Genomic DNA, 24,852 nt, shown 5'->3' on the forward strand with positions numbered 1-24,852 from the left:
GGGAAAAGTTTCCATGGGAATGTCAGTACGCAATTTAAATAGTTACATTACCTTTGAAGATTTAAGATCGATTTTCTCAAAAACTATAAGGTCTTTTTAAACAATTTTTTTTTTCGTGTTCCCACTATTTTTCTTAACATTCCCTACACATTTGGTGTTTCTGGCATTTAAAGGGGCTTTGCTATTAACCGCTAAAGTCGGCGGGCGTTTAATTTTCCCACGGTCAGAAGAAGAATATTCAAAATCGATTTTCTCAAAAACTATAAGGTCTTTTTGAAAAAAAAAATTTTCCTCTTGTTCACAATTTTCTTCTTAACATTCCCTGCAAATTTGGTGTTTTTAGCTTTTAAGGGGGCTTTGCTATTAAACATTAAAGCCGGCGGGCAGATATTTTCAAAACGGCAGCAAAGCAGGGGTTAAAACGATAAATATCGTTCAGGCAGGACCCAAAAAAAAAAAAAAAACAGTTTTAAAACGATAAATTTCGTTCTGCACTATTTTAACCTTTAAAACGATTAATATCGTTTTAAACATATATCGGGCAGAAGGGGGCGCCATTTTTTTGCCGGCGCCATTTTTCACTAGACGCGTTGTACTGCCTTCTAGTGGTCTGCTTGTCTTAGCTGTGGTTCAAAACGCATAGGTTTTTTCCATTAGCGAACCGCAAACGCATTAAAACGCACGCAAAATGCATAAAAAGAGCATCTGTGTAAAAGTACACAAAAGCAATATGCACCAAAAACGCGGTAAAAACACAATAGCAAATCGCAAACGCACTATCCTACTTTTTCATGCTATGCCATATGTGAACTCAGCCTCAATCATTTCAGGTTTCCTTTAAAGTGGTATAAGACCTAAATTTCATCTCTCGTGAAAAACATAAAACACAGTATAAAAGTATTAGGGAAAAAGTTATGACTGGTTTCCAAGTTACTGGAAATGATAGTTAATCAAACTTCCATTTTACGTCAAAGCTAATTGATAACATTGCCTTTCCAAAATGATCGGATTTTGTTGAGCTGTACTGAGCTGAGTAAACAATGCAGACAAGAGTCTGCTGTAACCAGGGGGATGCAGGGAACTTTCTCTGATTTATTTGCTCAGCACTTAATTACAAGACAATTTAATCATTCGTCTTGCAACCAATAATGTTATCAGTTATGCCAGGTACACACAATGCAATTTTCTGAAAGATTTAGGGTGCGATTCCACTTGAGCGCCGGCTCTTCCGGGTCTGCGGGGAAAGCAGACGTGCCATGCATGGCTATGGGATCCGCAGCCTCCCGCGCCGATTCGGATGGAAAAGCCGGACGAATCGCTAGCGGTAGCGATTCGGCCAACGTTACCACTGCACCCTATGGCAGAGTTTCCCCGCACTATTTGCCTGCGGGGAAACTTTGCGGATTCGCGGCGGTTTCCGCTCAAGTGGAAACGCGCCCTCACTTTACCAACATGTCCAATCTGATTTTTTATCAATTTTTAGAACAATTTTTCATAGGAGTGAATGGAAAATCGATCACAAATCAGATCAGACATGATGGAAATAATCGATCTGACAGTAAATCTGTCAGAAAATTGCATAATTTGTATCTAGCATTATCTTCCTTTTAGTGACATATACTGTACAGTCTATATAGTCTATATAGTCTTCATACAGTGCTGCCCATAATTATTCATACCCCTGGCAAATTTTGACTTAAAGTAATTTTTATTCAACCAGCAAGTCATTTTTTGACGGGAAATGACATAGGTGTCTCCCAAAAGATAATAAGACAATGTACAAGCGGCATTATTGTGGGAAAAAAATGATCAGCTTTTATTTACATTTGAGCAAAAATTGTCCAGTTCAAAATTATTCATACCCTTCACAAACTTTTATAGTCTCTGGGGAAATTTAATGTTCTATACCATGCCAAATAGTTTTTCTAAAGCATCCTAATTACCCTGATTAATTGGAAACAGCAGTTTTAATCAACTCAACAAGTGAAAAACAGCAGCTCTCTGCAGTTGTTTTGTGGACAGACATGGCTAATGCTACGTACACACATGCGACAACGATTGTTCGTTGAGGACGACGAACGAACTTTTAATTGATGAAAGAACGACCGAAGTAAAGTTAGTTGTAAAAAGTGTGTAACGATCACATCGTTAGAACGAACGTTACACCACGTAAAAGCACTTAATGCGCCTGCGCATAAAATTGTGAAGTTCCTTGGAGAAAAAGTGAAATATGCATGTCCAGCCTGGTACGAACGATCGTTTCCAACGATGTACCACTTTTGCTAACGATCGTCGGTGGTAAAAATCCGCCAAGACAGAACTTTGTTTTGTAGCGATTTGCCTCGTTCGTCGTTTGCCTTAATAGTCGTTGGTTCGTTTTTTGTAACGATCGTCGTTGGTAAAGATCGGGGAACGATCGTTACAAACGACTATAGTCGCATGTGTGTACGCACCTTTAGACAGAGGAGCTCACTGGGGACCTGCGGCTGTGCAAAAAGCTAGTCTGCAATTATAGGAAGTGTTTGATTCCTGTAATAACCAATAAAGGCTTTTCTATGGATTATTGAGAAGGGTATGAATAATTTTGGACTGGACACTTTTTGCTCAAATTTAAATAAAGCTGTGAAATGTTTTTTTTCCCCACAATAATGTCTCTTGTACATTGTCATATTACTTTTTTGGGAGACATCTATGTCATTTCCCGTCAAAAAATTACTTGCTGCTTAAATGTAACTTTAAGTCAAAATTTGCTAGGGGTATGAATAATCATGGGCAGCACTGTATGTTCTCTCAGCTATTTTTTTTTTTTTGCTGTGTTTCACCACTTCAGTAGAGTTGGGCCGAACCTCCGATTTTAGGTTCGCGAACCGGGTTCGCGAACTTTCGCGGAAGGTTCGGTTCGCGTTAAAGTTCGCGAACCGCAATAGACTTCAATGGGGATGCGAACTTTGAAAAAAAAAAAAAATTATGCTGGCCACAAAAGTGATGGAAAAGATGTTTCAAGGGGTCTAACACCTGGAGGGGGGCATGGCGGAGTGGGATACACGCCAAAAGTCACCGGGAAAAATCTGGATTTGACGCAAAGCAGCGTTTTAAGGGCAGAAATCACATTGAATGCTAAATGACAGGCCTAAAGTGCTTTAAAACATCTTGCATGTGTATACATCAATCAGGGAGTGTAATTAAGGTACTGCTTCACACTGACACACCAAACTCCACTGAACAGAACAGGTATGCAGTGGCGGGTTCACTGAACAGAACAGGTATGCAGTGGCGGGTCCACTGAACAGGTATACAGTGGCGGGTCCACTGAACAGAACAGGTATGCAGTGGCGGGTTCACTAAACAGGTATACAGTGGCGGGTCCACTGAACAGAACAGGTATGCAGTGGTGGGTTCACAGAACAGGTATGCAGTGGCAGGATCAATGAACAGGTATGCAGTGGCAGGATCACTGAACAGGTATGCAGTGGCAGGATCAATGAACAGGTATGCAGTGGCAGGATCAATGAACAGGTATGCAGTGGCAGGATCAATGAACAGGTATGCAGTGGCAGGATCAATGAACAGGTATGCAGTGGCAGGATCAATGAACAGGTATGCAGTGGCAGGATCAATGAACAGGTATGCAGTGGCAGGATCAATGAACAGGTATGCAGTGGCAGGATCAATGAACAGGTATGCAGCCAGGGACAAGCTAAGGCTAACTAATCTTTCCCTATGAGAGACTGCAGTAGCTCGCCCTACTCTAACTAATGCAGGCACACGAGTGGCCACGGCCGCCGCTGCCTGCCTATATAAGGGGGGGTGGGGCTCCAGGGGCTAGTGTAGCCTAATTGGCTACACTGGGCCTGCTGACTGTGATGTAGAGGGTCAAAGTTGACCCTCAGTGCATTATGGGGCGAACCGCAATGGGGCGAACTTTTCCGCAATAAAGTTCGCGTGCGGTACCCGCACGCGAACCACCTAGGTTCGCGCGAACCAGGTTCGCCGGCGAACCGTTCGGCCCAACTCTACACTTCAGGACCACAGCCTTAAACCACCCTTGTGACCTGGCGATTTTTTTTACAATTCAGAACATTGCAGCTTTAACATAGTGCTGCAGGGCCATACAACTTAGCACGCAAATTAAACTGCCCTCCTTTGCTTGCCACCAACAGAGCTCTCTGTTGGTGGCATCTGATTGCTGCTGCGACGGTTAGGTTTTGTCTATTGAAAAAAGGGCCTTTTTTTAATTACTGTAGTCCCCACTTCCTCCCTAAATTGTACCTAGGCAGCGATCTATACTTTTTCCCCCACTCGGAGGGACAGTTAAGTGTCCCTTGTACAGCGCTTTGCTAGATAGCAGCATTGTACAGATGTAAACAAAGAGGGTTTTTGTTTTTTTGTTAATAGCCTGCCAGCCGCACTCAGGGGGTCTCTGCAGGGAACGATCGTGCATGCGCACGTGCGTTCCCTGCTAGACCTCACTTCCAGGACTTGACAATGATCGGCGTTAGGCGGTCCTGGGGCTACCACCCTCCCGCCACCGATCGGTGTTAGGCGGAAGGGGGTTAATGTTTTTGACCAAAAAAAATGCAGTTTTGAGTTTCATTCTACTTTAAAGGATACTGCAGCCGAAAGGCTGCTGAGAGATAGAAACCTGCAATGTGTAGGGAAAGAAAAGTACATACTCACCGCTCCCCTCGCTCCCTGCCGTCGGGACCCGCTCGTCAGCCACAGCTCCCGGTACTGGCCGACTCTCTTGACCCCTGACCCGGGCATACTGCGCCGCGAATGCGTAGTATGTCCTGTAATCTTCGCTTCTGGCGTCGCATCATGACGCCAGAAGTACAGACACTCCTCCGCCTCCTGCGTGTGCGCTTCAGCGGCTCCACTATAAAGCTTTAAAGTGGAGCCGCTGGAGCGCACACGCAGGAGGCGGGGGAGTGTACGTACTTCTGGCGTCATGATGCAACGCCAGAAGCGAAGATTACAGGACATACTGCGCATGCGCGGCGCAGTATGCCCGGGTCAGGGGTCAAGAGAGTCGGCCAGTACCGGGAGCTGTGGCTGACGAGCAGGACCCGACGGCAGGGAGCGAGGGGAGCGGTGAGTATGTACTTTTCTTTCCCTACACATTGCAGGTTTTATCTCTCAGCAGCCTTTCGGCTGCAGTATCCTTTAAGTGATTCATCATTCCATTGCTATTCACAAAAACACAAAATAAATTGTTAAAACTAAATAAAAAACATTCAGAAAGCCTACCAAAATTACAACTGGCTTTGATGATTGACAATAAACTTAAATGTGTTAAAAGTAAATGTATACTAATTAATTGTTTTTAATATTCCAGAGGAGGTACTGCATTTCACCAGCACTGCATTACCAACCCAGACGTTTACCAGTACATCTCCCACAGCTACTTCAACACCATCAATCAGCACATCAGCTGAATCCAGTACTACTACTAGTGGCAGCACAGCACCTGAGGCATCTACATCATCTGAATCTGGAACCACGCCAGAGACCAGCTCATCACAAGAAGTCAGTACAACACCTGGATCTAATACAACACCTGGATCAAGTACATATTCAGAAGCAAGTACATCACCTGAAGCCAGTTCATTATCTGCATCCAGTACAACAATTAGATCCAGTTCAACTCCTGGAGCCAGTATATCCCCAGAAGCTAGTACTTCACCTGCAGCTAGTTCATTATCTAAAGCCAGTACATCATCAGTATCCAGCATTACAATCACATTCAATACAACACCAGAAGTCAGAACATCAACTGAAACTAGTATTAGGTCCACTTCAACTTCTGGATCTACTTCAACCCCTGAAACTAGTACATCACCTGAATCCAGTACCAGTACATCAATTGGATCCAGTTCAGATTCTGGAACCAGTACATCCCCAAAATCTAGTACACCACCTTCAGCCAGTTCATCCTCTGAAGCCAGTACAATACTTGAGTCTAGTTCAATCGCTGTTGCCAGCACAACACCAGAAGCTAGTACATCCCCAGAAGCTAGGACATCACCTGAGACCAGTACAACTATTCAATCCAGTCCAACTCCTGGATCCAGTACAAGCCCAGAAGCTAATACATCCCCAGAAGCTAGTACATCGTCTGGAGCCAGTTCATCACCTGAAGCCAGTACAACAATTGGGTCCAGTTCAACTCCTGGAGCCAGCACATCCCCAGAAGCTAGTACATCACCTGGAGCCAGTTCATCATCTGAAGCCAGTACAACAATTGGGTCCAGTTCAACTCCTGAATCCAGTTCAACTCCAGAAGCTAGTACATCACCTGAAGCCAGTTCATCATCTAAAGCCAGTACAATAATTGGGTCCAGTTCAACTCCTGAATCCAGTACAACTCCCGAATCCAGTTCAACTCCAAAAACTAGTACATCACCTGAAGCCAGTTCATCATCTGAAGCCAGTACAACATTTGGGTCCAGTTCGACTCCTGGATCTAGTACAACCCCAGAAGCTAGTACATCATCTGGAGCCAGTTCATTGTCTGAAGCTAGTACAACACTTGGGTCCAGTTCAACTACTGCATCCAGTTCAACCCCAGAAGATAGTACATCACCTGGAGCCAGTTTGTCATCTGAAGCCAGTACAACACTTGGGTCCAGTTCAACTCTGGGATCCAGTCCAACCCCAGAAGCTAGTACATCACCTGGAGCCAGTTCATCATCTGAAGCCAGTACAACATTTGGGTCCAGTTTAACTCCTGGATCCAGTACAACCCCAGAAGCTAGTACATCACCTAAAGCCATTACAGCATTTGAGTCCAGTTCAACTACTGCATCCAGTTCAACTCCAAAAGCTAGTACATCACGTGAAGCCAGTTCATCATCTGAAGCCAGTACAACATTTGGGTCCAGTTCGACTCCTGGATCTAGTATAACCCCAGAAGCTAGTACATCACCTGAAGCCATTACAGCATTTGTGTCCAGTTCAACTCCTGCATCCAGTTCAACCCCGGAAGCTAGTACATCACCTGGAGCCAGTTTTTCATCTGAAGCCAGTACAACACTTGGGTCCAGTTCAACTCCTGGATCCAATACAACCCCAAAAGCTAGTACATCACCTCAAGCCATTACAGCATTTGGGTCCAGTTCACCTCCTGCATCCAGTTCAACTCCAAAAGCTAGTACATCACCTGAAGCCAGTTCATCATCTGAAGCCAGTACAACATTTGGGTCTAGTTCGACTCCTGGATCAAGTTCAACCCCAGAAGCTGGTACATCACCTGGGGCCAGTTTGTCATCTGAAGCCAGTACAACACTTGGGTCCAGTTCAACTCCTGGATTCAGTTTAACCCCAGAAGCTAGTACATCACCTGAAGCCAGTACAGCATTGGGGTCCAGTTCAACTCCTGGATCTAGCACAACCCCAAAAGCAACTACATCCCCAGAAGCAAGTACATCGTCTGGAGCCAGTTCATCATCTGAAGCCAGTACAACACTTGGGTCCAGTTCAACTCCCGAATCCAGTTCAACCCCAGAAGCTAGTACATCACCTGGAGCCAGTTTGTCATCTGAAGCCAGTACAACACTTGGGTCCAGTTCAACTACTGCATCCAGTTCAACCCCAGAAGCTAGTACATCACCTGGAGCCAGTTTGTCATCTGAAGCCAGTACAACACTTGGGTCCAGTTCAACTCTGGGATCCAGTTCAACCCCAGAAGCTAGTACATCACCTGGAGCCAGTTCATCATCTGAAGCCAGTACAACACTTGGGTCCAGTTCAACTCCTGGATCCAATACAGCCCCAGAAGCTAGTACATTATCTGAAGCCATAACAGCATTTGGGTCTAGTTCAACTCCTGCATCCAGTTCAACTCCAAAAGCTAGTACATCACCTGAAGCCAGTACATCACCTGAAGCCAGTACAACATTTGGGTCTAGTTCGACTCCTGGATCAAGTTCAACCCCAGAAGCTGGTACATCACCTGGGGCCAGTTTGTCATCTGAAGCCAGTACAACACTTGGGTCCAGTTCAACGCCTGAATCCAGTTCAACCCCAGAAGCTAGTACATCACCTGGAGCCAGTTTGTCATCTGAAGCCAGTACAACACTTAGGTCCAGTTCAACTCCTGAATCCAGTTCAACCCCAGAAGCTAGTACATTACCTGCAACCAGCACAGCATTGAGGACCAGTTCAACTCCTGGATCTAGCACAACCCCAAAAGGAAGTACATCCCCAGGAGCAAGTACAATGTCTGGAGCCAGTTCATCATCTGAAGCCAGTACAATACTTGGATCCAGTTCAACTCCTGGATCCAGTTCAACCACAGAAGCTAGTACATCACCTGGAGCCAGTTCATCATCTGAAGCCAGTACAACACTTGGGGCCAGTTCAACTCCTGGATCCAGTTCAACCCCAGAAGCTAGTACATCACCTGGAGCCAGTTCATCATCTGAAGCCAGTACAGCATTGGGGTCCAGCTCATCATTTGGATCTAGCACAACCCCAAAAGCAACTACATCCCCAGGAGCAAGTACATTGTCTGGAGCCAGTTCATCATCTGAAACCAGTACAACAATTGGGTCCAGTTCAACTCCTGAATCCAGTTCAACCCCAGAAGCTGGTACATCACCTGGAGCCAGTTCGTCATCTAAAGCCAGTACAACAGTTGGGTTCAGTTCATCCCCAGAAGCTAGTACATCACCTGGAGCCAGTTCATCATCTGAAGCCAGTACAATACTTGAATCCAGTTCAACCCCAGAAGCTAGTACATCACCTGAAGCCATTACAGCATTTGTGTCCAGTTCAACTCCTGCATCCAGTTCAACCCCAGAAGATAGTACATCACCTGGAGCTAGTTCATCATCTGAAGCCAGTACAACATTTGGGTCCAGTTCAACTCCTGAATCCAGTACAACTCCTGAATCCAGTACAACTCCTGAATCCAGTTCAACTCCAAAAACTAGTACATCACCTGAAGCCAGTTCATCTGAAGCCAGTACAACATTTGGGTCCAGTTCGACTCCTGCATCTAGTACAACCCCAGAAGCTAGTACATCGTCTGGAGCCAGTTCATTGTCTGAAGCTAGTACAACAATTGGGTCCAATTCAACTCCTGGATCCAGTACAACCCCAGAAGCTAGTACATCGCCTGAAGACATTACAGCATTTGGGTCCAGTTCAACTCCTAGGTCCATTTCAACTCCAGAAGCTAGTACATCACCTGGAGCCAGTTTGTCATCTGAAGCCAGTACAACACTTGGATCCAGTTCAACTCCTGGATCCAGTTCAACCCCAGAAGCTAGTACATCACCTGGAGCCAGTTTGTCATCTGAAGCCAGTACAACACTTGGATCCAGTTCAACTCCTGGATCCAGTTCAACTCCTGGATCCAGTTCAACCCCAGAAGCTAGTACATCACCTGGATACAGTTTGTCCTCTGAAGCCAGTACAACACTTGGGTCCAGTTCAACTCCTGAATCCAGTACAACACCAGAAGCTAGTACATCACCTGAAGCCAGCACAGCATTGAGGACCAGTCCAACTCCTGGATCTATCACAACCCCAAAAACAACTACATCCCCAGGAGCAACTACATCGTCTGGAGCCAGTTCATCATCTGAAGCCAGTACAATACTTGGATCCAGTTCAACTCCTGGATCCAGTTCATCCTCAGAAGCTAGTACATCACCTGGAGCCAGTTCATCATCTGAAGCCAGTACAACATTTGGGTCCAGTTCAACTCCTGGATCCAGTACAACCCCAGAAGCTAGTACATCACCTGAAGCCATTACAGCATTTGGGTCCAGTTCAACTACTGCATCCAGTTCAACTCCAAAAGCTAGTACATCACCTGAAGCCAGTTCATCATCTGAAGCCAGTACAACAATTGGGTCCAGTTCAACTCCTGAAACCAGTTCAACTCCAGAAGCTAGTACATCACCTGAAGCCAGTTCATCATCTAAAGCCAGTACAATAATTGGGTCCAGTTCAACTCCTGAATCCAGTACAACTCCTGAATCCAGTTCAAACCCAGAAGCTAGTACATTACCTGCAACCAGCACAGCATTGAGGACCAGTTCAACTCCTGGATCTAGCACAACCCCAAAAGGAAGTACATCCCCAGGAGCAAGTACAATGTCTGGAGCCAGTTCATCATCTGAAGCCAGTACAATTCTTGGATCCAGTTCAACTCCTGGATCCAGTTCAACCCCAGAAGCTAGTACATCACCTGGAGCCAGTTCATCATCTGAAGCCAGTACAACACTTGGGGCCAGTTCAACTCCTGGATCCAGTTCAACCCCAGAAGCTAGTACATCACCTGGAGCCAGTTCATCATCTGAAGCCAGTACAGCATTGGGGTCCAGCTCATCATTTGGATCTAGCACAACCCCAAAAGCAACTACATCCCCAGGAGCAAGTGCATTGTCTGGAGCCAGTTCATCATCTGAAACCAGTACAACAATTGGGTCTAGTTCAACTCCTGAATCCAGTTCAACCCCAGAATCTAGTACATCACCTGGAGCCAGTTCGTCATCTAAAGCCAGTACAACACTTGGGTTCAGTTCATCCCCAGAAGCTAGTACATCACCTGGAGCCAGTTCATCATCTGAAGCCAGTACAATACTTGAATCCAGTTCAACCCCAGAAGCTAGTACATCTCCTGAAGCCATTACAGCATTTGTGTCCAGTTCAACTCCTGCATCCAGTTCAACCCCAGAAGATAGTACATCACCTGGAGCCAGTTTGTCATCTGAAGCCAGTACAACACTTGGGTCCAGTTCAACTCTGGGATCCAGTTCAACCCCAGAAGCTAGTACATCACCTGGAGCTAGTTCATCATCTGAAGCCAGTACAACATTTGGGTCCAGTTCATCATTTGGATCTAGCACAACCCCAAAAGCAACTACATCCCTAGGAGCAAGTACATTGTCTGGAGCCAGTTCATCATCTGAAACCAGTACAACAATTGGGTCTAGTTCAACTCCTGAATCCAGTTCAACCCCAGAAGCTAGTACATCACCTGGAGCCAGTTCGTCATCTAAAGCCAGTACAACACTTGGGTTCAGTTCATCCCCAGAAGCTAGTACATCGCCTGGAGCCAGTTCATCATCTGAAGCCAGTACAATACTTGAATCCAGTTCAACCCCAGAAGCTAGTACATCACCTGAAGCCATTACAGCATTTGGGTCCAGTTCAACTCCTGCATCCAGTTCAACCCCAGAAGATAGTACATCACCTGGAGCCAGTTTGTCATCTGAAGCCAGTACAACACTTGGGTCCAGTTCAACTCTGGGATCCAGTTCAACCCCAGAAGCTAGTACATCACCTGGAGCTAGTTCATCATCTGAAGCCAGTACAACATTTGCGTCCAGTTCAACTCCTGAATCCAGTACAACTCCTGAATCCAGTACAACTCCTGAATCCAGTTCAACTCCAAAAACTAGTACATCACCTGAAGCCAGTTCATCTGAAGCCAGTACAACATTTGGGTCCAGTTCGACTCCTGCATCTAGTACAACCCCAGAAGCTAGTACATCGTCTGGAGCCAGTTCATTGTCTGAAGCTAGTACAACACTTGGGTCCAGTTCAACTACTGGATCAAGTTCAACCCCAGAAGCTAGTATATCACCTGGAGCTAGTTCATCATCTGAAGTCAGTACAACAATTGGGTCCAATTCAACTCCTGGATCCAGTACAACCCCAGAAGCTAGTACATCGCCTGAAGCCATTACAGCATTTGGGTCCAGTTCAACTCCTAGGTCCAGTTCAACTCCAGAAGCTAGTACATCACCTGGAGCCAGTTTGTCATCTGAAGCCAGTACAACACTTGGATCCAGTTCAACTCCTGGATCCAGTTCAACCCCAGAAGCTAGTACATCACCTGGAGCCAGTTTGTCATCTGAAGCCAGTACAACACTTGGATCCAGTTCAACTCCTGGATCCAGTTCAACTCCTGGATCCAGTTCAACCCCAGAAGCTAGTACATCACCTGGATCCAGCACAGCATTGAGGACCAGTCCAACTCCTGGATCTATCACAACCCCAAAAACAACTACATCCCCAGGAGCAACTACATCGTCTGGAGCCAGTTCATCATCTGAAGCCAGTACAATACTTGGATCCAGTTCAACTCCTGGATCCAGTTCATCCTCAGAAGCTAGTACATCACCTGGAGCCAGTTCATCATCTGAAGCCAGTACAATACTTGAATCCAGTTCAACCCCAGAAGCTAGTACATCACCTGAAGCCATTACAGCATTTGTGTCCAGTTCAACTCCTGCATCCAGTTCAACCCCTGAAGATAGTACATCACCTGGAGCCAGTTTGTCATCTGAAGCCAGTACAACACTTGGGTCCAGTTCAACTCTGGGATCCAGTCCAACCCCAGAAGCTAGTACATCACCTGGAGCCAGTTCTTCATCTGAAGCCAGTACAACATTTGGGTCCAGTTCAACTCCTGGATCCAGTACAACCCCAGAAGCTAGTACATCACCTGAAGCCATTACAGCATTTGGGTCCAGTTCAACTACTGCATCCAGTTCAACTCCAAAAGCTAGTACATCACCTGAAGCCAGTTCATCATCTGAAGCCAGTACAACAATTGGGTCCAGTTCAACTCCTGAATCCAGTTCAACTCCAGAAGCTAGTACATCACCTGAAGCCAGTTTATCATCTAAAGCCAGTACAATAATTTGGTCCAGTTCAACTCCTGAATCCAGTACAACTCCTGAATCCAGTTCAACTCCAAAAACTAGTACATCACCTGAAGCCAGTTCATCATCTGAAGCCAGTACAACATTTGGGTCCAGTTCCACTCCTGGATCTAGTACAACCCCTGAAGCTAGTACATCATCTGGAGCCAGTTCATTGTCTGAAGCTAGTACAACACTTGGGTCCAGTTCAACTACTGCATCCAGTTCAACCCCAGAAGATAGTACATCACCTGGAGCCAGTTTGTCATCTGAAGCCAGTACAACATTTGGGTCCAGTTCAACTCTGGGATCCAGTCCAACCCCAGAAGCTAGTACATCACCTGGAGCCAGTTCATCATCTGAAGCCAGTACAACATTTGGGTCCAGTTCAACTCCTGGATCCGGTACAACCCCAGAAGCTAGTACATCACCTGAAGCCATTACAACATTTGTGTCCAGTTCAACTCCTGCATCCAGTTCAACCCCAGAAGCTAGTACATCACCTGGAGCCAGTTTGTCATCTGAAGCCAGTACAACACTTGGGTCCAGTTCAACTCTGGGATCCAGTTCAACCCCAGAAGCTAGTACATCACCTGGAGCCAGTTCATCATCTGAAGCCAGTACAACACTTGGGTCCAGTTCAACTCCTGGATCCAATACAACCCCAGAAGCTAGTACATCACCTCAAGCCATTACAGCATTTGGGTCCAGTTCAACTCCTGCATCCAGTTCAACTCCAAAAGCTAGTACATCACCTGAAGCCAGTTCATCATCTGAAGCCAGTACAACATTTGGGTCTAGTTCGACTCCTGGATCAAGTTCAACCCCAGAAGCTGGTACATCACCTGGGGCCAGTTTGTCATCTGAAGCCAGTACAACACTTGGGTCCAGTTCAACTCCTGGATTCAGTTCAACCCCAGAAGCTAGTACATCACCTAAAGCCAGTACAGCATTGGGGTCCAGTTCAACTCCTGGATCTAGCACAACCCCAAAAGCAACTACATCCCCAGAAGCAAGTACATCGTCTGGAGCAAGTTCATCATCTGAAGCCAGTACAACACTTGGGTCCAGTTCAACTCCCGAATCCAGTTCAACCCCAGAAGCTAGTACATCACCTGGAGCCAGTTTGTCATCTGAAGCCAGTACAACACTTGGGTCCAGTTCAACTCTGGGATCCAGTTCAACCCCAGAAGCTAGTACATCACCTGGAGCCAGTACATCATCTGAAGCCAGTACAACAGTTGGGTCCAGTTCAACTCCTGGATCCAATACAGCCCCAGAAACTAGTACATCACCTGAAGCCATTACAGCATTTGGGTCTAGTTCAACTCCTGCATCCAGTTCAACTCCAAAAGCTAGTACATCACCTGAAGCCAGTTCATCATCTGAAGCCAGTACAACATTTGGGTCTAGTTCGACTCCTGGATCAAGTTCAACCCCAGAAGCTGGTACATCACCTGGGGCCAGTTTGTCATCTGAAGCCAGTACAACACTTGGGTCGAGTTCAACTCCTGGATTCAGTTCAACCCCAGAAGCTAGTACATCACCTGAAGCCAGTACAGCATTGGGGTCCAGTTCAACTCCTGTATCTAGCACAACCCCAAAAGCAACTTCATCCCCAGAAGCAAGTACATCGTCTGGAGCCAGTTCATCATCTGAAGCCAGTACAACACTTGGGTCCAGTTCAACTCCTGAATCCAGTTCAACCCCAGAAGCTAGTACATTACCTGCAACCAGCACAGCATTGAGGACCAGTTCAACTCCTGGATCTAGCACAACCCCAAAAGGAAGTACATCCCCAGGAGCAAGTACATTGTCTGAAGCCAGTTCATCATCTGAAGCCAGTACAATACTTGGATCCAGTTCAACTCCTGGATCCAGTTCAACCCCAGAAGCTAGTACATCACCTGGAGCCAGTTCATCATCTGAAGCCAGTACAGCATTGGGGTCCAGCTCATCATTTGGATCTAGCACAACCCCAAAAGCAACTACATCCCCAGGAGCAAGTACATCGTCTGGAGCCAGTTCATCATCTGAAGCCAGTACAACAATTAGGTCCAGTTCAACTCCTGAATCCAGTTCAACCCCAGAAGCTAGTACATCACCTGGAGCCAGTTTGTCATCTAAAGCCAGTACAACACTTGGGTTCAGTTCATCCCCAGAAGCTAGTACATCACCTGGAGCCAGTTCATCATCTGAAGCCAGTACAATACTTGAATCCAGTTCAACCCCAGAAGCTAGTACATCACCTGAAGCCATTACAGCATTTGTGTCCAGTTCAACTCCTGCATCCAGTTCAACCCCAGAATATAGTACATCACCTGGAGCCAGTTTGTCATCTGAAGCCAGTACAACACTTGGGTCCAGTTCAACTCTGGGATCCAATTCAACCCCAGAAGCTAGTACATCACCTGGAGCTAGTTTATCATCTGAAGCCAGTACAACATTTGGGTCCAGTTCAACTCCTGAATCCAGTACAACTCCTGAATCCAGTACAACTCCTGAATCCAGTTCAACTGCAAAAACTAGTACATCACCTGAAACCAGTTCATCATCTGAAGCCAGTACAACATTTGGGTCCAGTTCCACTCCTGGATCTAGTACAACCCCTGAAGCTAGTACATCATCTGGAGCCAGTTCATTGTCTGAAGCTAGTACAACACTTGGGTCCAGTTCAACTACTGCATCCAGTTCAACCCCAGAAGATAGTACATCACCTGGAGCCAGTTTGTCATCTGAAGCCAGTACAACATTTGGGTCCAGTTCAACTTCTGCATCCAGTACAACCCCAGAAGCTAGTACATCACCTGAAGCCATTACAGCATTTGGGTCCAGTTCAACTACTGCATCCAGTTCAACTCCAAAAGCTAGTACATCGCCTGAAGCCAGTTCATCATCTGAAGCCAGTACAACATTTGGGTCCAGTTTGACTCCTGGATTTAGTAAAACCCCAGAAGCTAGTACATCACCTGAAGCCATTACAGCATTTGTGTCCAGTTCAACTCCTGCATCCAGTTCAACCCCAGAAGCTAGTACATCACCTGGAGCCAGTTTGTCATCTGAAGCCAGTACAACACTTGGGTCCAGTTCAACTCTGGGATCCAGTCCAACCCCAGAAGCTAGTACATCACCTGGAGCCAGTTCATCATCTGAAGCCAGTACACCATTTGGGTCCAGTTCAACTCCTGAATCCAGTACAACCCCAGAAGCTAGTAAATCACCTGAAGCCATTACAGCATTTGAGTCCAGTTCAACTACTGCATCCAGTTCAACTCCAAAAGCTAGTATATCACCTGAAGCCAGTTCATCATCTGAAGCCAGAACAACATTTGGGTCCAGTTCAACTCCTGGATCTAGTATAACCCCAGAAGCTAGTACATCACCTGAAGCCATTACAGCATTTGTGTCCAGTTCAACTCCTGCATCCAGTTCAACCCCAGAAGCTAGTACATCACCTGGAGCCAGTTTGTCATCTGAAGCCAGTACAACATTTGGGTCCAGTTCAACTCTGGGATCCAGTCCAACCCCAGAAGCTAGTACATCACCTGGAGCCAGTTCATCATCTGAAGCCAGTACAACACTTGGGTCCAGTTCAACTCCTGGATCCAATACAACCCTAGAAGCTAGTACATCACCTCAAGCCATTACAGCATTTGGGTCCAGTTCCACTCCTGCATCCAGTTCAACTCCAAAAGCTAGTACATCACCTGAAGCCAGTTCATCATCTGAAGCCAGTACAACATTTGGGTCTAGTTCGACTCCTGGATCAAGTTCAACCCCAGAAGCTGGTACATCACCTGGGGCCAGTTTGTCATCTGAAGCCAGTACAACACTTGGGTCCAGTTCAACTCCTGGATTCAGTTCAACCCCAGAAGCTAGTACATCACCTGAAGCCAGTACAGCATTGGGGTCCAGTTCAACTCCTGGATCTAGCACAACCCCAAAAGCAACTACATCCCCAGAAGCAAGTACATCGTCTGGAGCAAGTTCATCATCTGAAGCCAGTACAACACTTGGGTCCAGTTCAACTCCCGAATCCAGTTCAACCCCAGAAGCTAGTACATCACCTGGAGCCAGTTTGTCATCTGAAGCCAGTACAACACTTGGGTCCAGTTCAACTCTGGGATCCAGTTCAACCCCAGAAGCTAGTACATCACCTGGAGCCAGTACATCATCTGAAGCCAGTACAACACTTGGGTCCAGTTCAACTCCTGGATCCAATACAGCCCCAGAAACTAGTACATCACCTGAAGCCATTACAGCATTTGGGTCTAGTTCAACTCCTGCATCCAGTTCAACTCCAAAAGCTAGTACATCACCTGAAGCCAGTTCATCATCTGAAGCCAGTACAACATTTGGGTCTAGTTCGACTCCTGGATCAAGTTCAACCCCAGAAGCTGGTACATCACCTGGGGCCAGTTTGTCATCTGAAGCCAGTACAACACTTGGGTCCAGTTCAACTCCTGGATTCAGTTCAACCCCAGAAGCTAGTACATCACCTGAAGCCATTACAGCATTGGGGTCCAGTTCAACTCCTGGATCTAGCACAACCCCAAAAGCAACTTCATCCCCAGAAGCAAGTACATCGTCTGGAGCCAGTTCATCATCTGAAGCCAGTACAACACTTGGGTCCAGTTCAACTCCTGAATCCAGTTCAACCCCAGAAGCTAGTACATTACCTGCAACCAGCACAGCATTGAGGACCAGTTCAACTCCTGGATCTAGCACAACCCCAAAAGGAAGTACATCCCCAGGAGCAAGTACATTGTCTGGAGCCAGTTCATCATCTGAAGCCAGTACAATACTTGGATCCAGTTCAACTCCTGGATCCAGTTCAACCCCAGAAGCTAGTACATCACCTGGAGCCAGTACAACAATTGGGTCCAGTTCAACTCCTGAATCCAGTTCAACTCCAGAAGCTAGTACATCACCTGGAGCCAGTTTGTCATCTAAAGCCAGTACAACACTTGGGTTCAGTTCATCCCCAGAAGCTAGTACATCTCCTGGAGCCAGTTCATCATCTGAAGCTAGTACAATACTTGAATCCAGTTCAACCCCAGAAGCTAGTACATCACCTGAATCCAGTTCAACTCCAAAAACTACTACATCACCTGAAGCCAGTTCATCATCTGAAGCCAGTACAACATTTGGGTCCAGTTCGACTCCTGGATCCAGTACAACCCCAGAAGCTAGTACATCGTCTGGAGCCAGTTCATTGTCTGAAGCTAGTACAACACTTGGGTCCAGTTCAACTACTGGATCAAGTTCAACCCCAGAAGCAAGTACAACGCCTGAAGCCATTACAGCATTTGGGTCCAGTTCAACTCCTAGGTCCAGTTCAACTCCAGAAGCTAGTACATCACCTGGAGCCAGTTTGTCATCTGAAGCCAGTACAACACTTGGATCCAGTTCAACTCCTGGATCCAGTTCAACCCCAGAAGCTAGTACATCACCTGGAGCCAGTTTGTCATCTGAAGCCAGTACAACACTTGGATCCAGTTCAACTCCTGGATCCAGTTCAACTCCTGGATCCAGTTCAACCCCAGAAGCTAGTACATCACCTGGATCCAGTTTGTCCTCTAAAGCCAGTACAACACTTGGGTCCAGTTCAACTCCTGAATCCAGTACAACACCAGAAGCTAGTACATCACCTGAAGCCAGCACAGCATTGAGGACCAGTCCAACTCCTGGATCTATCACAACCCCAAAAACAACTACATCCCTAGGAGCAACTACATCATCTGGAACCAGTTCATCATCTGAAGCCAGTACAATACTTGGACCCAGTTCAACTCCTGGATCCAGTTCATCCCCAGAAGCTAGTACATCACCTGGAGCCAGTTCATCATCTGAAACCAGTACAATACTTGAATCCAGTTCAACCCCAGAAGCTAGTACATCACCTGAAGCCATTACAGCATTTGTGTCCAGTTCAACTCGTGCATCCAGTTCAACCCCAGAAGATAGTATATCACCTGGAGCCAGTTTGTCATCTGAAGCCATTACAACACTTGGGTCCAGTTCAACTCTGGGATCCAGTCCAACCCCAGAAGCTAGTACATCACCTGGAGCCAGTTTGTCATCTGAAGCCAGTACAACACTTGGGTCCAGTTCAACTCTGGGATCCAGTTCAACCCCAGAAGCTAGTACATCACCTGGAGCCAGTTCATCATCTGAAGCCCGTACAACACTTGGGTCCAGTTCAACTCCTGGATCCAATACAACCCCAGAAGCTAGTACATCACCTGAAGCCATTACAGCATTTGGGTCTAGTTCAACTCCTGCATCCAGTTCAACTCCAAAAGCTAGTACATCACCTGAAGCCAGTTCATCAGCTGAAGCTAGTACAACATTTGGGTCTAGTTCGACTCCTGGATTAAGTTCAACCCCAGAAACTGGTACATCACCTGGGGCCAGTTTGTCATCTGAAGCCAGTACAACACTTGGGTCCAGTTCAACTCCTGGATTCAGTTCAACCCCAGAAGCTAGTACATCACCTGAAGCCAGTACAGCATTGGGGTCCAGTTCAACTCCTGGATCTAGTACAACCCCAAAAGCAACTTCATCCCCAGAAACAAGTACATTGTCTGGAGGCAGTTCATCATCTGAAGCCAGTACAACACTTGGGTCCAGTTCAACTCCTGAATCCAGTTCAACCCCAGAAGCTAGTACATCACCTGGAGCCAGTTCATCATCTGAAGCCAGTACAGCATTGGGGTCCAGCTCAACATTTGGATCTAGCACAACCCCAAAAGCAACTACATCCCCAGGAGCAAGTACATCGTCTGGAGCCAGTTCATCATCTGAAGCCAGTACAACAATTGGGTCCAGTTCAACTCCTGAATCCAGTTCAACCCCAGAAGCTAGTACGTCACCTGGAGCCAGTTCGTCATCTGAAGCCAGTACAACACTTGGGTTCAGTTCATCCCCTGAAGCTAGTACATCACCTGGAGCCAGTTCATTGTCTGAAGCTAGTACAACACTTGGGTCCAGTTCAACTACTGGATCAAGTTCAACCCCAGAAGCAAGTATATCACCTGGAGCTAGTTCATCATCTGAAGCCAGTACAACAATTGGGTACAATTCAACTCCTGGATCCAGTACAACCCCACAAGCTAGTACATCACCTGAAGCCATTACAGCATTTGGGTCCAGTTCAACTCCTAGGTCCAGTTCAACTCCAGAAGCTAGTACATCACCTGGAGCCAGTTTGTCATCTGAAGCCAGTACAACACTTGGATCCAGTTCAACTCCAGGATCCAGTTCAACCCCAGAAGCTAGTACATCACCTGGAGCCAGTTTGTCATCTGAAGCCAGTACAACACTTGGATCCAGTTCAACTCCTGGATCCAGTTCAACTCCTGGATCCAGTTCAACCCCAGAAGCTAGTACATCACCTGAATCCAGTTTGTCCTCTGAAGCCAGTACAACACTTGGGTCCAGTTCAACTCCTGAATCCAGTACAACACCAGAAGCTAGTACATCACCTGAAGCCAGCACAGCATTGAGGACCAGTCCAACTCCTGGATCTATCACAACCCCAAAAACAACTACATCCCCAGGAGCAACTACATCGTCTGGAGCCAGTTCATCATCTGAAGCCAGTACAATACTTGGATCCAGTTCAACTCCTGGATCCAGTTCAACCCCAGAAGCTAGTACATCACCTGAAGCCATTACAGCATTTGTGTCCAGTTCAACTCCTGCATCCAGTTCAACCCCAGAAGATAGTACATCACCTGAAGCCAGTTTGTCATCTGAAGCCAGTACAATAAGTGGGTCCAGTTCAACTCTGGGATCCAGTCCAACCCCAGAAGCTAGTACATCACCTGGAGCCAGTTCATCATCTGAAGCCAGTACAACATTTGGGTCCAGTTCAACTCCTGGATCCAGTACAACCCCAGAAGCTAGTACATCACCTGAAGCCATTACAGCATTTGGGTCCAGTTCAACTACTGCATCCAGTTCAACTCCAAAAGCTAGTACATCACCTGAAGCCAGTTCATCATCTGAAGCCAGTACAACATTTGGGTCCAGTTCGACTCCTGGATCTAGTATAACCCCAGAAGCTAGTACATCACCTGAAGCCATTACAGCATTTGTGTCCAGTTCAACTCCTGCATCCAGTTCAACCCCAGAAGCTAGTATATCACCTGGAGCCAGTTTGTCATCTGAAGCCAGTACAACACTTGGGTCCAGTTTAACTTTGGGATCCAGTTCAACCCCAGAAGCTAGTACATCACCTGGAGCCATTACAGCATTTGGGTCCAGTTCAACTACTGCATCCAGTTCAACTCCAAAAGCTAGTACATCACCTGAAGCCAGTTCATCATCTGAAGCCACTACAACATTTGGGTCCAGTTCGACTCCTGGATCTAGTATAACCCCAGAAGCTAGTACATCACCTGAAGCCATTACAGCATTTGGGTCCAGTTCAACTCCTGCATCCAGTTCAACTCCAAAAGCTAGTACATCACCTGAAGCCAGTTCATCATCTGAAGCAAGTACAACATTTGGGTCTAGTTCGACTCCTGGATCAAGTTCAACCCGAGAAGCTGGTACATCACCTGGGGCCAGTTTGTCATCTGAAGCCAGTACAACACTTGGGTCCAGTTCAACTCCTGGATTCAGTTCAACCCCAGAAGCTAGTACATCACCTGAAGCCAGTACAGCATTGGGGTCCAGTTCAACTCCTGGATCTAGCACAACCCCAAAAGCAACTACATCCCCAGAAGCAAGTACATCGTCTGGAGCCAGTTTATCATCTGAAGCCAGTACAACACTTGGGTCCAGTTCAACTCCTGAATCCAGTTCAACCTCAGAAGCTAGTACATCACCTGGAGACAGTTTGTCATCTGAAGCCAGTACAACACTTAGGTCCAGTTCAACTCCTGAATCCAGTTCAACCCCAGAAGCTAGTACATTACCTGCAGCCAGCACAGCAAGTACATCGTCTGGAGCCAGTTTATCATCTGAAGCCAGTACAACACTTGGGTCCAGTTCAACTCCTGAATCCAGTTTAACCTCAGAAGCTAGTACATCACCTGGAGCCAGTTTATCATCTGAAGCCAGTACAACACTTGGGTCCAGTTCAACTCCTGAATCCAGTTCAACCTCAGAAGCTAGTACATCACCTGGAGACAGTTTGTCATCTGAAGCCAGTACAACACTTAGGTCCAGTTCAACTCCTGAATCCAGTTCAACCCCAGAAGCTAGTACATTACCTGCAGCCAGCACAGCATTGAGGACCAGTTTAACTCCTGGATCTAGCACAACCCCAAAAAGAAGTACATCCCCAGGAGCAAGTACATTGTCTGGAGCCAGTTCATCATCTGAAGCCAGTACAATACTTGGATCCAGTTCAACTCCTGGATCCAGTTCAACCCCAGAAGCTAGTACATTACCTGGAGCCAGTTCATCATCTGAAGCCAGTACAACACTTGGGGCTAGTTCAACTCCTGGATCCAGTTCAACCCCAGAAGCTAGTACATCACCTGGAGCCAGTTCATCATCTGAAGCCAGTACAGCATTGGGGTCCAGCTCAACGTTTGGATCTAGCACAACCGCAAAAGCAACTACATCCCCAGGAGCAAGTACATCATCTGGAGCCAGTTCATCATCTGAAGCCAGTACAACAATTGGGTCCAGTTCAACTCCTGAATCCAGTTCAACCCCAGAAGCTACTACATCACCTGGAGCCAGTTCGTCATCTGAAGCCAGTACAACACTTGGGTTCAGTTCAACCCCAGAAGCTAGTACATCACCTGGAGCCAGTTTGTCATCTGAAGCCAGTACAACACTTAGGGCCAGTTCAACTCCTGGATCCAGTTCTACCCCAGAAGCTAGTACATCACCTGAATCTAATACAACAATTAGACTGAGTTCAACTCCTAGATCCAGTATAAGCCCAGAAGCTAGTACATCACCTGGAGTCAGTTTATCACTTAGCACCAGTACAACACTTGGGTCCAGTTTAACCCCTGGAGCCAGTACATCTCCAGAAACTAGTACATCACCTGGAGCCAGTTTATCATATGGAGCCAGTACAACATTTGGGTCCAGTTCAACTCCTGGATCCAGAACAACCCCAGAAGCTAGTACATTACTTGAATCCAGTACAATTAAATCCAGTTCAGCTCCTAGAACTAGTACATCCCCAGCAGGTATTACATTTACATTGCCTAAAGGCAGTTTATCACCTGAAGTCAGTACAACACTTGGTTCCAGTTCAACTTCTGGAGCCAGTACAATCATAGTATCTAATACATTTCCTGGAGCCAGTTCATCATCTGAAACCAATGTAACACCTGCAGCCAGTACAACACTCTGGTCCAATATAACTTCTGGAGCTGCAAATTCCATTTCCAGTACCAAATTTCTTGCCAGTACAACAACTGGAGCCAGAATGACTCTTAAAACCCTTACGACACAGGGAGCAAGAACGGATCTAAAAGAAAGTACAACACTTGAAGCCAAAACATCACTAGGAACCAGTATCAAAACCAGCATAAAACCAGGTGCAAATACACAACAAAGAGCCAGTACAACTCCAGGAGCCAATTCATCATCTGTAGCCAGTACTAAAACAGCAACCAAAACAACACTTCAGTCTAATACAAAACCAGGGGTCCGTGCAACACCTAGAACCAATACATCATCTGCAGCCAGTACAACTTTAAAGGCCAATACAACTTCTATTGCCAGAACAACTCCTGCAGGCAACTCATCACCTGTTGCCAGTACAAAGACAGCAGCCAGAACAACACTACAGTCTAGTACAAAATCAGGAGCCACATCAATACCTAAAGGAAAGACAACAAGACCTGGAGCCAGTTTTACAACATCTGCAATCAGTACTACACACAGACCCACAATACAAGGTACTACATTAACTACATTCTACTAACAATTTCATCATGAAATTTCATAGTTTCATAGTCATAATGTAGTACAGTTTTCACTGTTAAAGTATAACTACGTGCAAAACATTTTTTAGTTCAGGAGACTGATCTAAACATAAAAAACATAGAATTGGAGTTTCTGTCAGATTTGTACAGGTCTCTAGTTATGTATATTTATCTTCCTGTCTCAGTGACAGAGTCACTCAGAACAGGATGAAAGAAAGATGACATCACTCCAGTCCATTGGTATAAAGACATGAAACATCTTACACATTTCCCACTTAGTTGAAGCGAACCATGATTACGTGAGATGAGTAAGATGATTCTTTTTATTATTATCATGGACTGCTTGAGCATGCTGTAACTAGCAGGACGCTATGAGACGCTTATGTAAGGTTTGTTTTGTATTAAGAAGTCCCTTCTCACTTTATTCTTCCAGGAATCCAGGTTAATGCCCGGTTCACATTGGAGTAAAAAATGGTCCGTTTAGGGGACCGTAATCGAGCAGACCCTAGCGGAGGTGAACAGATCCTATGTTAATAATCAATAGGATCCGTTTATATTGCTTCAATACAAATGGACCACAAGTTTGGGTCTGCAGCAATTTTTCCGGATCGATGCGTCTGTTGCATTGACCACGCCCTAACGAAATGGAGTACCATGGTTGGAATACTGATGCCTTTTAAAAACTGATCCATTCCACAGATCGTTTTTTACACGGGTCAGTTTTCCATCCATGCAAGTGTAAACCAGGCCTAAGAAAGTAAATGGGAATCTGCCTAGGAGAGAAGCATATTATGAAAAATACATTCTAGCCTTTTCCCACACCTTCAGAATAAAATAATTTTTTTGCCTATAGATGCTCTTTGAACCTCTTTCCCTCCCCAGGATGAGTAACCAGTGCTGCTCATCCGGATTCTGGATATCCGGGTAACCCGGATAGCTGACCATTTTTCAGCTATCTGATTCGGATTCCAGGTTCCGGATTTCTGTAGAAATCCGGATAGTTATCTGCAGGTATTTGGGCGCATAACGCGGATATCCGCGGATTTTGCGGATATCCGGATCTGAAATACTGTAACTAAGGAGATGACGTCCTGGAGCCAATCAGAGGGCTCCCAGCAGAAGCCCTAGCAACCAATCACAGAGGGGAACCCTGGCCAGCCCCACCTGACCTCATTGAGCCAATCAGAGGGCTCCCAGCCTAAACCCTGGCACCCAATCACAGAAAGGAACACTGGCCAGCCCCCATGTATAATAAGGAGGGCTGCCATGATGAGACATATCGT

The 24,852-nt window shown here is 46.2% G+C and overlaps 2 protein-coding genes across 2 annotated transcripts in view; both read left to right on the forward strand.

Annotated features, from left to right (window-relative positions):
* The window catches only part of LOC137522048 (streptococcal hemagglutinin-like), a 31,788-nt gene extending 23,053 nt beyond the window's left edge, over positions 1-8,735 (forward strand). Inside the window, exons 5-6 of the mRNA XM_068242069.1 lie at positions 5,336-8,634; positions 8,718-8,735. Coding sequence (XP_068098170.1) covers positions 5,336-8,634; positions 8,718-8,735 — 3,317 coding nt within the window. The remainder of the gene's footprint in view (positions 1-5,335; positions 8,635-8,717) is intronic.
* Positions 8,736-12,342: 3,607 nt separating this feature from the next.
* LOC137522049 (pneumococcal serine-rich repeat protein-like) overlaps positions 12,343-24,852 on the forward strand; it is a gene marked incomplete at its 5' end in the record, with an annotated part of 28,824 nt that continues 16,314 nt past the window's right edge. Inside the window, 3 exons of the mRNA XM_068242070.1 lie at positions 12,343-12,886; positions 12,989-13,552; positions 13,583-23,542. Coding sequence (XP_068098171.1) covers positions 12,343-12,886; positions 12,989-13,552; positions 13,583-23,542 — 11,068 coding nt within the window. The remainder of the gene's footprint in view (positions 12,887-12,988; positions 13,553-13,582; positions 23,543-24,852) is intronic.

Source organism: Hyperolius riggenbachi, chromosome 6 (assembly GCF_040937935.1).
Source record: "Hyperolius riggenbachi isolate aHypRig1 chromosome 6, aHypRig1.pri, whole genome shotgun sequence".
Taxonomy (NCBI): Eukaryota; Metazoa; Chordata; class Amphibia; order Anura; family Hyperoliidae; genus Hyperolius; species Hyperolius riggenbachi.